We start from the raw sequence: 13,183 nt of genomic DNA, 5'->3' as shown, positions 1-13,183 counted from the left end.
TACGGAATGCGTACGTTGCGTACGATGCGGGCCTATGGACGCTTAACTTTAGCAAACGAAACTAAACGCAAACAATTACTCTTTGAGCATTCAACTTGAACATCCAAACTTTTTTCAACCAGTCTTAACGCAACTTTTTTGTTTATCGTTCCAATTTCGAAACTCACTGTCACAGTCGGTTTCCTTGACTAATAGTCTACACTTGAATAAATACTCTTTGCAGCTTCGGCTTCGTGCTGCCAGTATTAAGTAAGATTGTTGCATCAATTCTGCAGTTAGCTGCAATCATTTACAAATGGCTCGCTTTGATTGTTACATAAATATCTCCAGAGATCAAGATCGGAGTGCGCGATTTTGCAATTGCATCTTGAAAGTCATTTTGTTTTGCCACAAGGGATAGGAGAAAGCGGTCTTGTGTTTCTAGCATTAACATAAAGACTTCGCCTCGACTTCGACTTATAGCATTAACATATCTCTCGGTGACTGTTTTACCAAAAATGAGCCTAAAGTGGTTTTGTTGATTGACTATTATGTTAAGACTAACGTATGATTTTTATGATCACTCAAAAGACGTCCACTACTTAAGAAGGACCTCACTGTTTTAAAAGGCCTATGATATAAGCCTAAGTCAATCAATAAATCATTAACTTAGTAACCCAAAATATCCAAAATTCAGTTCGTGATACTCTATGATCAACGTCTTCATCACCTGCCATTCATTTGTTTAGCTCTTTGCACCACACACCACTTTCGGTTTCATTAGCATGTCCCACTTTATAATAAGACGATTTTTTATTCCGAACGCGTTCCATTGCCGCCTTGAACTTGGTGTTATTCAAACATGTGCTTTCAAAACGGTACATGTATTGCGAAAATTAAAGAAAACACGTTACGTATCATTCGTGGTAGAAATAAATGTGTTTAATGGGCTTACCACGGAGTAATTCTAGGTCGATCGTGGAATGTATGATGATATTGAATTTGCATTTTAAGATTTTGTGGATTTTAAGTCTTCCTCTTCCTCATTACTTAGTTTGTGGGACTGGGGATGGTTTAACAGATCATAGAAATGGTTTAATAGCGGGGAATATCATCGGGATGATGCTGTGATCAGGACAATACCCGTTTTATCGACATACAGTGCTTCTTGTTTTTAGTTATCATTGTTTCTGCCCTTTTTTTGAGGGGCGAAAATCATCCAACAACTTCTCCTGCCCTGGGTGAGGCGGTGAGAGTGTCAGATTCTTGCTAACTGAAAACCAACCCGTTCCTCGCTTCGCACCATGGTTTGATCTAGATCCAGACCCGAGAGGTCACCATCGCCGATCACATCACACGTTTTTGCCCTTGGATGATGATTCTTCTATTTTTTTATTGGCCCTATCTATATCGCCTGATGGTGAGCGATGATACGGTCTACGATGGAACACGCCTGCCCATAAGCAACCTATTCATATGTGACTTGAAGACATTCCTCAAGTGACTTGATCATTCTTCGGTTTTTAAAACTATTTGCTATTATTTCGATCTTCTGCTCTATTAGACGTATTTAATCCTATTTTGCGAATGCATTTTAATATTTATAAATGTGGAATCCATAACCAGAAATATGTTGTTACCTAATGTATTAATGCATTCATTCCATTTTATATCTGCAATTAATCAGTATTAATTAAAGCTAAATTATCATGCAGTTTGATTTATTGACTTTATGCAATGCACTTTTACAAATTCAATCGGTTTTACGAGTATAAGTTTGATTGAAGACTTGTTTGAAGCTATTTCTATGCGTGTTTTTGGCGAACCGGTCTCATAACCATTTTTTATTGAGTTTTATTATCAGTAGCTATCTATAGGTGCAATTCTCTAAAATGGAATTCATATTTTCTTTCCATATCTTATGTGCCACCGCCGACGCATAAAGGTAAGTGTCCACAGTCCCGCATCTTACCTATGACGTCATTAGCAATACCTACATGCGATGCGATGCGTACTGATGACGTCATACGGAATGCGTACGATGCGGACATGTGGACGCTTACCTTAAGACGGTACATTTGCCAAGATCGGACACGCGACGGGTTTAAGATCATTTACTGTATTTGCAAAAAACTATCCAAAACACTTCCCTTCACACGTTACCCACGATTTTATTATACTTTTCTTGTATTAAAACACTCACTTCCTTCTCTAAGTCAGCGCAACCATTTTCTTCCCAGAATGTTCTAGAAAAATGCTCTAATTGTAACAGTGCAATGATTACAGTACTGCCAGTGAAAGCCAGTGTACACTTACGTGTAAATCTAAAAAGGTAACTGCTAGTTGTTAGACAATTATGTTGCGTTTCTTGCTTCAATGCCACTAATAAGTCTTAAACAGACGGTCTGCTGTAATTGTTGTTCAAGGTAATCGACTTTCCCTGAAGAAGGTAAGGCTGTTAGTTTTTTACCCTCAGTAGGAATCGCATCGACTTCCTCTGTACTCTGGAAATAGAAAAAAAATATCGATGTTCACTCCAGAAAAATCCAAATTATTCTGGATTAGCTTCTGTGACTAAAGCGTTCAAAGTAGAAAACTAAGAAAAAAATTAATCAACCGAAATGAAGTTTTGTCTTTACCCGATGAAACTTTAACAGTTTCATTAAATAATTCATTCGAGGTTTTTTTTTTCAAGCGGGAGGGTCTTCCAATAACTTCTTGGGCGAGGCGAGAGGGAGTGTTAGACTCTTACTGACTAAAAACCACCCCATTCCTACTTCTGCCCTTAGAACCGGATCCCCGGTAAACCCGCAGAAACTCATTACGTTAGACGCAAATGAGGGCAACTCTACCTATACTTGTCCCAAAGCAACTAAATTCGCTTGTTAGTTAATAAAACATCGCTCGTCTACACCCAGCCTTGTAACTGCGTCGGTACAATACAATACAATGATATTTCCTTCTTCGCTAATTGTGTTTACAACAGCACCGCAGTAATTTCTGCTTTTAATTGAATATTTGATGTTACTGTCTGTTATTTAAGTTTGTTTACTATTAGAATCTTCCGTGTTGTTTATTATTCTATGATGTAAACTTTATTATTGATCGATTGCACTATTGTTTTTGGTAAAGGAAGTGGTGCGAACAATATTTTGACTAAAAATCACGGTTTACTCACGTATTATTGATGGAGATAGTAGTAGTAGGTACTATATGAGTAGGCTGCGTGACGTCGCCGCGTCTGCGCACGTTGCTCATGATGAAGAGTCCCTCTGTGACTCGAAACTAGTAGAGTGAGTACAACCGTGATTTTCAGTGAATTTAGTATGTCTCACGATGGTTATTATAAAAATATTTAGATATGAGATAATTTTTTTTTGTCCTGAATGGCAATTTTATAGCAAAGATTTCCTACTAGTTTACGTCAAATGCTGTAGGTTCTATCTTTATAAGGGTTCATAATACGTAAAGAAAAGGTGATACAGTCATACAATATTACTGAGTATTGATTGACTAGTGTAACTCGAGTTATTTTTAGATATCTTGCATCCAACCATGTGATTTCTTCATTAACGTATGTCAGGTTTCTACTTCTGTTTTCAATACAAGTGTCTAAGTTTTAATGTCCATTTATCCATGAAATAGAACGCGTTTCATAGAAGAAAATAGTTAATCGTAACTATTTGAAAACTTATCTTTAGCATTTTTGGCGCCTATAGATCAAGTTGAAAATCAATCAATTGACATTTTTGTATAGATTCCCTAGTCCCTATCTCAGCTTGGTAGTCCATAATGCCAAGTCGTACTATTCTTAAAATACCACCTGCTACCCTTATGTATATTATTAAAAACCTGTTCTACTGGGTCCCGTCCATTTGTGGGTGTCGTTAAATCAACAGGTTCTTGTTCATTCATTATGAAGGAACATCTGGTTGCTTAGCATCTGCTGTTCCATGAGATAGGTATAAAAATAGTCTTTCGACGGAAGTCCGTTAAGGTTACCGACGGTTTAAGTCTTTCCCCATTCGCGAATGTGTTTTTTTTTTCAAATGTACTAGAAAGTTATCTTGACTTTTTGATTGGACCCCTTTGAAGTCCTAAGATTTTTGAATCACTTAAACTGCTGTTGAGCTTTTCTTTTCGTCATTTTGAGCAATAAAATGTTCTCAAAGTGTGTCTATTACTGACAAAACTACTATGTTTAATAAAGAATAACTCTGAACGGACTAAGATTTGGAACTTGGCGCCATAGTAACTTTTATTTAGCTCAAAATTACCTATCCAATGTTGTAACACACATAGCTATTGGAAGGTGGAACGAGGATTTGCATCGTCCTTTATTTTTGATGCCTTTATGTTCAGTTTATTTAGTAAGGATTTTAAACTGTTATTAAACTTTTGATCACTTCAAGGAAGGACAGCCATTCAACCAGTCAGTCATTGCTCCAAATAACACAATGGACCGTTTTTCGTAACATCATTGTTCAACGTCAATTGTTTAATTTATCTCCTGAAAAGATCTAGACTAGTTTCCAGTCGCTTTGATCCGCAATTATGTCATTAATCTTTTTTCTTTTTCGCTGTAGGTAAAAACTCCTTGGAAGTTGTCTTTGTGCTAGTGACCATTTTTTTTAAGGAGCCAAAATCATCTAATGACTTCTCCCGCCCTGGGCGAGGTAAGAGGGAATATCAGACTCTTACTGACTAAAAACCACCCCGTTCCTACTCCTGCTTTTCGAGCCGGAGCCCCGGCAAGTGACCATAGATGTTCACTTACGCAATTCAGACTTCATGGTTGAACGAACTTCCTCCATACGTTTTTGGCGCGAACTAGGTTGTACGTTTTTAATTTGCAAAATGAAATTCGTGTGTGTATGTAGTTTATATTATACGCGTCGTTGAATGCCTTAATGAGCCTATTATACTGTTTAATTTATTGTGATCATCATTTAGGGTTGCCATTCAGTACTTCAAATATGAACAGCAGAGTAACAATTTGAGCTTTCAAAATAAAAATTTGAAAATCAACTGATAGTATTATAATTTAGATCGTATCGTCACGCCTTTTTATCCCCCAAGGAGTAGGCAGAGGTACACATTACGAGGTCTCGAGTTAGAATCCCAGGTCGGGCAAAGTAGTCCTAGGAGTATTTCGGGTTTTTGAAAATTTCTCAGTAGTATCATTGAGTCTGGAATTGTGTCCGGCATATGATATTAGGCTCACCCCCTATTACACGGGTCTTATAAAACAAATGGTAAAAAGTGGGTAGAATATAGATGTTTATGTAGAGGCTCTTTTCTAAGGAACTAATTCCTTGATGTGTTAATGACAACGGTGATAAATGACGGAGGATCATTTAGCAATGAATAAATTGACATCGATACATTTTACTCGCTTACCCTGTGTTAAAGTCGTCAACCTCGCACAGCTGTTACTGCATTATTCATTCGTTTATTTTCCAATATATTTGATTAATGAGTCAACTAGGTTTCCTCAGTAATTATATACTTAGTTTGTCAGCACACGGTGATGATATTGTGTTATGTTTTTACCTGTAGTTATGTATTATGCATGTCTAACCTATTAGACACCTTATAGTTGATATTATGATGGTGACATAAAACCATGCCTTTGTCCCATAGTTTTTTTATGGAACACACCGCATGGTAAGCAATTGCCGCCGCCCATGGACACCATAGGCGTTACAAGTGCGTTGCCGGTCTTTTGGGGATTAAGAATTTAAGGGTTGTTGGGGGAATCGGGGATTGGGAAAGAGGGAATTGGGCCTCCGGTAACCTCACTCACACAACGAAATACAACGCAAGCGTTGTTTTACGTCGGTTTTCGGTGAGGCCGTGGTATAACTCTGGCCGAGCCGGGCCATTCGTGCCGAAGTATGGCTCTCCCACACTAAGTGGAGATAGAAACCAGCAGAAACCCCATCTTGAGCGATCCTTACATACTTCTTTAACTTCCGTCACATTCATGCTCATACAAGTATGTTTAATTTGTTACGTATCTATATGTATTGGTAGGACAACTTTCATACTCATATGTAATGCATTCGATTTTACCTTTCGTAGGGCTAACCGGAATTTCTGCATTCGATTTGAACTACTTTTATACGTTTCCTGTACCTTGTTCAGTTGGTGTTTACCGGAGATCTGATCCTCCACCGCCAAAAGGCAACGCACTTATAACGCGTCTGGTGTTGTAAGTGCCCGTGGGAGGTGCTGATTGCTTAATACCAATAGGTGATCAGTATGCTCTCTATACCAAAAATATAGTGTAGCGGGCCCAAACGTGACAGTAGCCGAACCACTCAAAGTTAATTGAAACTTTAGTGGTTATATGAAAAGGGACGTAATAGCATTTTCTGTATCCTGAGTTTCTGACCTGTTTAATTTTGAAGAGTGTTATAGCTCCCTCTTCGATGAGATTTTTTTAGAGAAAACAGATTTCGATAGAATGCAATTCCGGTAGCTTTTGTTTAGCAAATGTATTCAAGGACAGTCTTCTCCAACCGTCACATGAAACCTGAAACCTTTAAAATCATAAATCACGTAAATATTAAAACAAATGGGATTCCTAAATCTAATTTCTTTTGTAACCACAAAGAGTCGCTTCTTACAGCGCTATGTAGCGCGGGCGTCGTGCTACTTGCTCGGCGCAGCGTTGCGTCACGCGGGTCATCGAACCTCCTTGCGAGGTTGCGCGCCAAAATCTAGGTTGTTGTACGTCAAATCGAGACTGTAATGGCGGGCGAATTTTGTTACAATCGTTATTTCATAATTAATAATACATTGTTATGTTGTCTGTTGCTTGTTTAAATACTCTTTTCGGATTAATTATTTACTGTTTGTGTTTGTTTTGTACTTAGGTTTGTTAGTTAATTTAATTTAGTTTGATCTTGTTATAAATGTGGTGCTACCTTTAGCGGGTTGTGTGGAGTGACTCTACTATAGTCGCCGAGTATGGTTAAGAATAAGCACCACACCCAAACTTTGGAAAAAAGAAAAAAGAAAAATGTCGCCCCCAATTAGCCCTCGATAGCAATTCCTACCATACATTCTTTTCCGGACTCATACATGAACTGACTAAACAATACCTAAAAAATACCCTTCGATTACACATTCTAAAGTAACGTTCATACCTGAAATGCTAAAATAGTAATGCTCTCCTCTGTACAAATGTACTCTGTGGTAATCCTTACGTTTTAGAAGTAGTTACCCACGTAAATATCGACAGTCAAAACTCCTCTCCATACTAAAACAAATAAACACCTTCACACGTAACCTCATAATTCAAACTAAACATTGAGGAGTAGCCCGTAGCCCTGTAGCACAGATTAAAAACATTTTTAGTTCGCATAAACATTTATTACCTTTGCGCGGTTATGCTTGGAATGCGGCCAACGGATACAGAGCTAAAAAAATGTGAACAGATTAAAAATATTATATTTATTTAGTAAATTAAGAATAGATGTTTACATTATGTTATGTTATTCTTTATTAGAAACTACTTTGTACTTCTACAGAAGGATCTGTTTTCAGATATAGTAAAACTGTTTTTCCGTAATAAATATTATTGTTATCTCCGTATAATTTTGTAGCTACATAAGTATAGGTACCTAATATCTAAATGTAACAGGAAAAAGGGCACAAGTCGTTTTAAATTTTCCGTATACAATATGCTTACATCCATAGTATGTGAAACTATTATAAGTTCATAATGTTACTGCGTAAAACAAATGGATGTTAAATTAATTAAAATTAGTGGCAGACCAAGAGCCAAGCTAGTTAGTTTAACTTAGTTCGCATAGCCGACGCTTTTTTGCATACTTGTGCTTCACACATATTTTGTGGTCTATAACTCCAAACTATACGAAGTACGCTATGCAAGGACGACTGCAGTGCTCTTGGTCTGCGATCAGCTAAAAAAATAAATATATTTATTTATTAAAACACAATTACAACATTATAACAGAATATTCCAAGGCGATGTTATAACGAAATAATTATACATACACATTTAATAGAATAACAGAATAACAAAATGAAAAATATAAACTTAAACATACAAATTATAAACTTTTTCAATATATTTTTATGCTACTTGTATAAATAGTTTTCTTTAACATTTCTTCCATAGCTAATGTTTCATTATTTGAATGTTTCAGCTGGAGAGGTGCTATCAACGCAGCGCCCGCTGGTTCGGTGTCGACCGCTCCACGCCGCCACTCTGGAGTCTAGGAACAAAGCGAAGAAGTGTGCTGAATTCTTGCAGCCTTATAGGTGAGCGAAGGTCTCATTTTTTATCATATTTAATAGAATTTCAAGCAGAAGTTCCAAATAAAGCCATTAAAGATGATGTGTGGTCTACGCAAATACAGTTTTGTTTGCTTTAAAACTCCTTTATAAGAATGTAAATTGCAATGTGGTGATGCCAGATAAAATAAAAAAAAACCCCATTCCTGCTGTTGCCATGGTTGTTAGACAAGCCGACCTTATTCGGCTGAGCGGTTAAGCATCACCAGTCCCTAATAAAGCGTGGTGATTATAGAAAACTCTATATGTAGAACTTAAACAATGATGATTGTAAAGCAGAAGTAGGAATGGATGGTTTTTAGTCCGTAAGAGTCTGATACTCCCTCTCGCCTTGCCTAAGGCGAGAGAGGTCATTTGATGATTTATCCCACTTAAAAATACCTTGAGAAATTGAGCTCATAATCAGCTATTAAAGTTTAAATCTCTATGTCTTCAGACAACGGCCAGAAACATGCACTGCGCTGGCGCGACGCCTGGTCTCTGGTGCTCTTGGCGTGAAGCTGAGCACGGCGCGACAGGAACGAGCTGAAGAGAGGAGACTTATCACTCTTGCCAGAGGTAACGTCGATTAATTTACTTAACTGCAGTATCTTCACGTTATATGTTGTTTGATATGTGTCAATTTGGCTGGTCTTATTTTCATTTCTGCAGAGGTCTGCTCCCATCTGTATTGTGTACTTGAAATCTGTGTTTATAGACCTAGAAATAATTGTAGTCTAACATCTAAAAATGTCATTAAGCAGAGGGAGGTAAATAATGAAAGCACTCATAAAAGTCTGTAGGACTTACAACACAACTTGCCGCAAAGTGCACCTCTGCCTACTCTTTCGGTGATAAAAGGAGTGACGTTGTGTTGTGTATTGAAATTACTTAAAAAACATGAACTGTGTGAATATTATCAAGATCACCTAATAATAAAACCAAATATGATTTGGAACGAGGAAAGAGGTGTTACATATTTTGTTCTAATGTTATTTGTGTATATCCTTTCAGAAAAGAAACGCCAAGCGGCCCTACACAAAGAGGCGGCGTGGGACGGCTCACTCGCCAACCAATCGGTCGACACGTGAGGTAACAGTGCAAACTCAGAATGTTACTTTACCCATCAACATCAACATCATATCCTTAGCACCCAAAATAATGTAATATTAACCTTAATTCTATACAGATAAAGTTCATTTAGCAATTGAATAAAGTCGCGAGAAGTGTTAGGTTTTGGGTTTAGACACCATCGCTCAAAATAACATGAAATACACACTGCACCTTACCTCTAAAAGGAATTAATTCATTTTTATAACGAAAAATTATGCCTCTGAAATTATAAAACGGTGCCGAAACAGATACTGTATTTCCGTACTGAATGGTTTTTACTTGAAATGTAAAGAAAAGTAACATGAATGACTAGTTCGATAAGAAATGAGATAGACGTGTAGTATTTTATTCACAAAGAACGTCATTTGAATATTTGTTTGAACAGAATGTGTACCTTAATTTCGCCACACCATTCACATCTTCGGTAGTATAGTGGTAAGTATCCCCGCCTGTCACGCGGGAGACCGGGGTTCGATTCCCCGCCGGAGAGATTCTTTTTGTAGTTTTTTTATTGCAATATTTTACCTATTTGATAGTAATTTTTATTCAATTTATAAAATTTTTCATATTTTTGTTGTTTTTCAATTTTTTTATACAGTTTTATAAGCATTTTCTTAGATACTTTTAACTATTGTATGCCAATAATAATAAATTTTAATAATAGAAATAGGTACGTTATTTCTATTTGCATTTTTAAATATTTAATAAATATTATATTGTTTTTATAATTCTTTGATAAATAATTCATATTTAAGTGTAATATTATGAAATTTAAATCATGAACTATTATGAAATTAACATCGTGAAATATTTAGTCGCGTATTTTGAACACAGTGATCACATCTTCGGTAGTATAGTGGTAAGTATCCCCGCCTGTCACGCGGGAGACCGGGGTTCGATTCCCCGCCGGAGAGATTCTTTTTGTATTTCATCGCATTATTTTTTCATCTTCCGATATCTTCTTTTATAATAATTATCACTTATTTTGATACTTTTTGTGATTTTTTTTTTATTTTTCAATAGTCTACTTATGTCTTAGTAGCCAGTAGAATACATTTTAACTATTTTAATTATATCCAATATTTTGTAATCATATTAAGTATACTTTTTTCTAGTTTAGTTTTAGTAAGAAAATAAAATGGCTTATGTAGTCTATCTCTATTGAACACGTTAACAGCCACGGCACGTCACTTAGCAGAGGATTTGCTTTCAACAAATTTCTTTCGGCAATTTATGTTTTAATAGTATTTGTATATTTTATATTCGAATGTTATTGCTATTTATTACCCATATAAACATTTCGCTTTCAGATTCCACCCGCGATGGCTTCATCGATGATCGAGCTCTCAAGGAACATGTTCGTTTTACTAAAGTTTACGTCATAGATATAATAATTATAGATATTTTTCTATGCGAAATATTAGATTGTACGGCGCCTAAGAGGTTTTGGTCCTTTAAGTAAGTTATGCTTAAATAGAGCTTTAATTCTTATGTGTTTGCTTTTTTTAATTTTGTTTAAACTCATTCGGCTTGCACTGTTGTAGACTGTTTAGTAAAAAGCGCCTTATCGTGTATTACATATTGTTTTTCTTTACACGATTTGGTATGAAATTATGAAATTTCTTGTAAATCTCATGTCACAAATGTTTTAGTATTTTTCGTTTGTTTGTTTGCAAGCTTGTTTTCATACTCACTGTTTTTAATATGGGACAAAATTACGTGTTTGTCTATTCACTCTTAAATCTTAGTGACATTTCTACTGTACTGCATAATATTTTATATAAGTTATTATGTATATTTGCATCCGTAGTATTCATACGAACCAAATACTAGTATTTATTTAGCTGACTCTTTTTATTTTAGTTTTTTTTTTTATTTGTAGATGATAGATAAATATTTTTAAAAGTCTGTCCAAACGATCTTCGTTCTCTTTTCGACCAAAGTGTGTGAAAGCATGGTTGATGCATGTTGCTTATACTTAATTTTGTTATTAAAATTAATAAATAATGATAATTTGAAAATCTTATGAATGCCAAATCACTTTGCAAGTATCAAGATTAACTGAACAAAGTACTTTGTCTTATGTCAATGTCAAATATGGTTACTTAAATTATTCCGCCATATTGAAACTACGGGGTGTTTGCAAAAATTTTTTTTTGGGGTGAGTAAATTCGATTTTTTTTGCTGTGATATTTGGTATTCAAAAGATGAAATTAATATATTTTTAATTCGTTGCGAGTTAGTGCCTTCGTTGTCTAGTCTGGTTGTATGTAATATGTGGACTTCAAAACCTCTTTGCGTACTTTTATTAGATGAAATTAGGATAATTGATAGCAGAATAATAGTTTTAATATTGCGTCTTATGATATAGTTGTAAAATGTTATAGCGTTGAATCGATGGAAGGTAGTTTTAGATGGAATTCATTTGGGCCTTATACACAACTTTGTTACTTATGTATTACTTTAAACTAGTACATAGTAATTACTTCCTATCTCATATTACATAGAATGCGGAAACAATTGAATTACTATCTTGCTTCTTTTATTTCTTTTTTTTCATTAAATTAGTAACTGATGTTTTTAGTTGGCAAATGTACTCTAGCTAATTAAAACTGCTTTCTTCTTTTTTTTTTTTGTTAATACTGGTTTTAAGTAGTACATAGTATTAAGTGAGGTTATGTATTAAGGCCCAATGTAAGGTAGAAAACGGAAGAGTTTGAAAATAGAATATGTTAAAATGGACGCTGTCTATGGTTTTAAAGGTGGAAACGTACTTCCAACGACTAAGGATGAGAGTAGAATATACTCATTGCCTTGAAAGATTACTAAAAATATTGTTTTGTGGTATTAACAACTCTGACATATGTGTTTTGATATTTTGTATTGTAATTTCGAATAAGTCGGCAGCTAGTGTAGTGCTAAGAGAGAGTTAATGAAGGAATAGAATAATTTTCTATCATCCAAAAGATTTATTTTTAATAAAAATAATAAATAAATTTTATTTTTCGAAATAAATTAGACTTTATTTTACTTTTTTTATATTTTGGCTATTTATGACTACTTATCACATGCTAAATTGCACTGCATTATTTTACATTTTTGTTTATGTCAACACCGAAAACACACAACGCCTCAAACTACTTAAATTGTATCGATATTAAATCGATTTCAACTATCGATGTATCACAACACTAATAACAAGAAAGAAAAACTATTTTGTTACCAGACTCTTTACCAAAGATCTGATTAAATTAATTCGAGACAGTAAAGTTTGTATCGTCTTTATCCCTGAAGGGGTAGGCAGAAGTGCACATTATGGCACGTAATGAAAAACTTACTTATTGCGCAGTAAAGTTAATAATATGAATTTATGTTGCGTCTTGCATTTCAAAGCTCTGTGCTATAGACCAAGGCATTTAAGCGATTGTCTGCCAAGGGAATAAAACACTAAGCATAGTGGATCCAACGAACATTTTGACAAGTAATATGTTACTATAAATCCCATACATTTAATTTTCTCTCGGTAGACAATCCCTTAAAATATCATTTGGCCTATAGGACAAGTTGTAGGTTCACACAGGCGCTAAATATAGCAAAACTGCCTTCCAACTAGCATTTATAATCATGAACTCAATTACATGCTACATACAATATTTACACTGCATAGCAAAATACCACATACTACATAGTAATGATATTTCTACAATATGTGACTCTATGTCTATAATGATTTTAGATTCATTTTTGCGTACACCGTTAATATTTACTGTCTCTGTCACACACT

At 35.2% G+C, this 13,183-nt stretch overlaps 1 protein-coding gene and 2 non-coding genes across 4 annotated transcripts in view; all 3 read left to right on the top strand.

The window, feature by feature from the left end:
* The window catches only part of LOC118277874 (coiled-coil domain-containing protein R3HCC1L), a 35,236-nt gene extending 22,822 nt beyond the window's left edge, over window positions 1–12,414 (top strand). For both annotated transcript variants that reach the window (XM_035596871.2, XM_035596872.2), the window contains 4 exons: window positions 8,160–8,274; window positions 8,744–8,865; window positions 9,301–9,378; window positions 10,710–12,414. In XM_035596871.2, the coding sequence (XP_035452764.2) occupies window positions 8,160–8,274; window positions 8,744–8,865; window positions 9,301–9,377 (314 nt within the window). In that variant the 3' untranslated portion in view covers window position 9,378; window positions 10,710–12,414. The remainder of the gene's footprint in view (window positions 1–8,159; window positions 8,275–8,743; window positions 8,866–9,300; window positions 9,379–10,709) is intronic.
* Trnad-guc (transfer RNA aspartic acid (anticodon GUC)) lies at window positions 9,818–9,889 on the top strand. The gene has a single exon. It is a non-coding gene; the product is annotated as a tRNA-Asp (tRNA).
* Trnad-guc (transfer RNA aspartic acid (anticodon GUC)) lies at window positions 10,242–10,313 on the top strand. The gene has a single exon. It is a non-coding gene; the product is annotated as a tRNA-Asp (tRNA).
* Window positions 12,415–13,183: the final 769 nt, after the last annotated feature.

This window comes from Spodoptera frugiperda, chromosome 18, assembly GCF_023101765.2.
Source record: "Spodoptera frugiperda isolate SF20-4 chromosome 18, AGI-APGP_CSIRO_Sfru_2.0, whole genome shotgun sequence".
Lineage (NCBI taxonomy): Eukaryota > Metazoa > Arthropoda > Insecta > Lepidoptera > Noctuidae > Spodoptera > Spodoptera frugiperda.
Note: the sequence above shows the minus strand (reverse complement) of the source record. Positions and strands in the feature narration are given on the sequence as shown.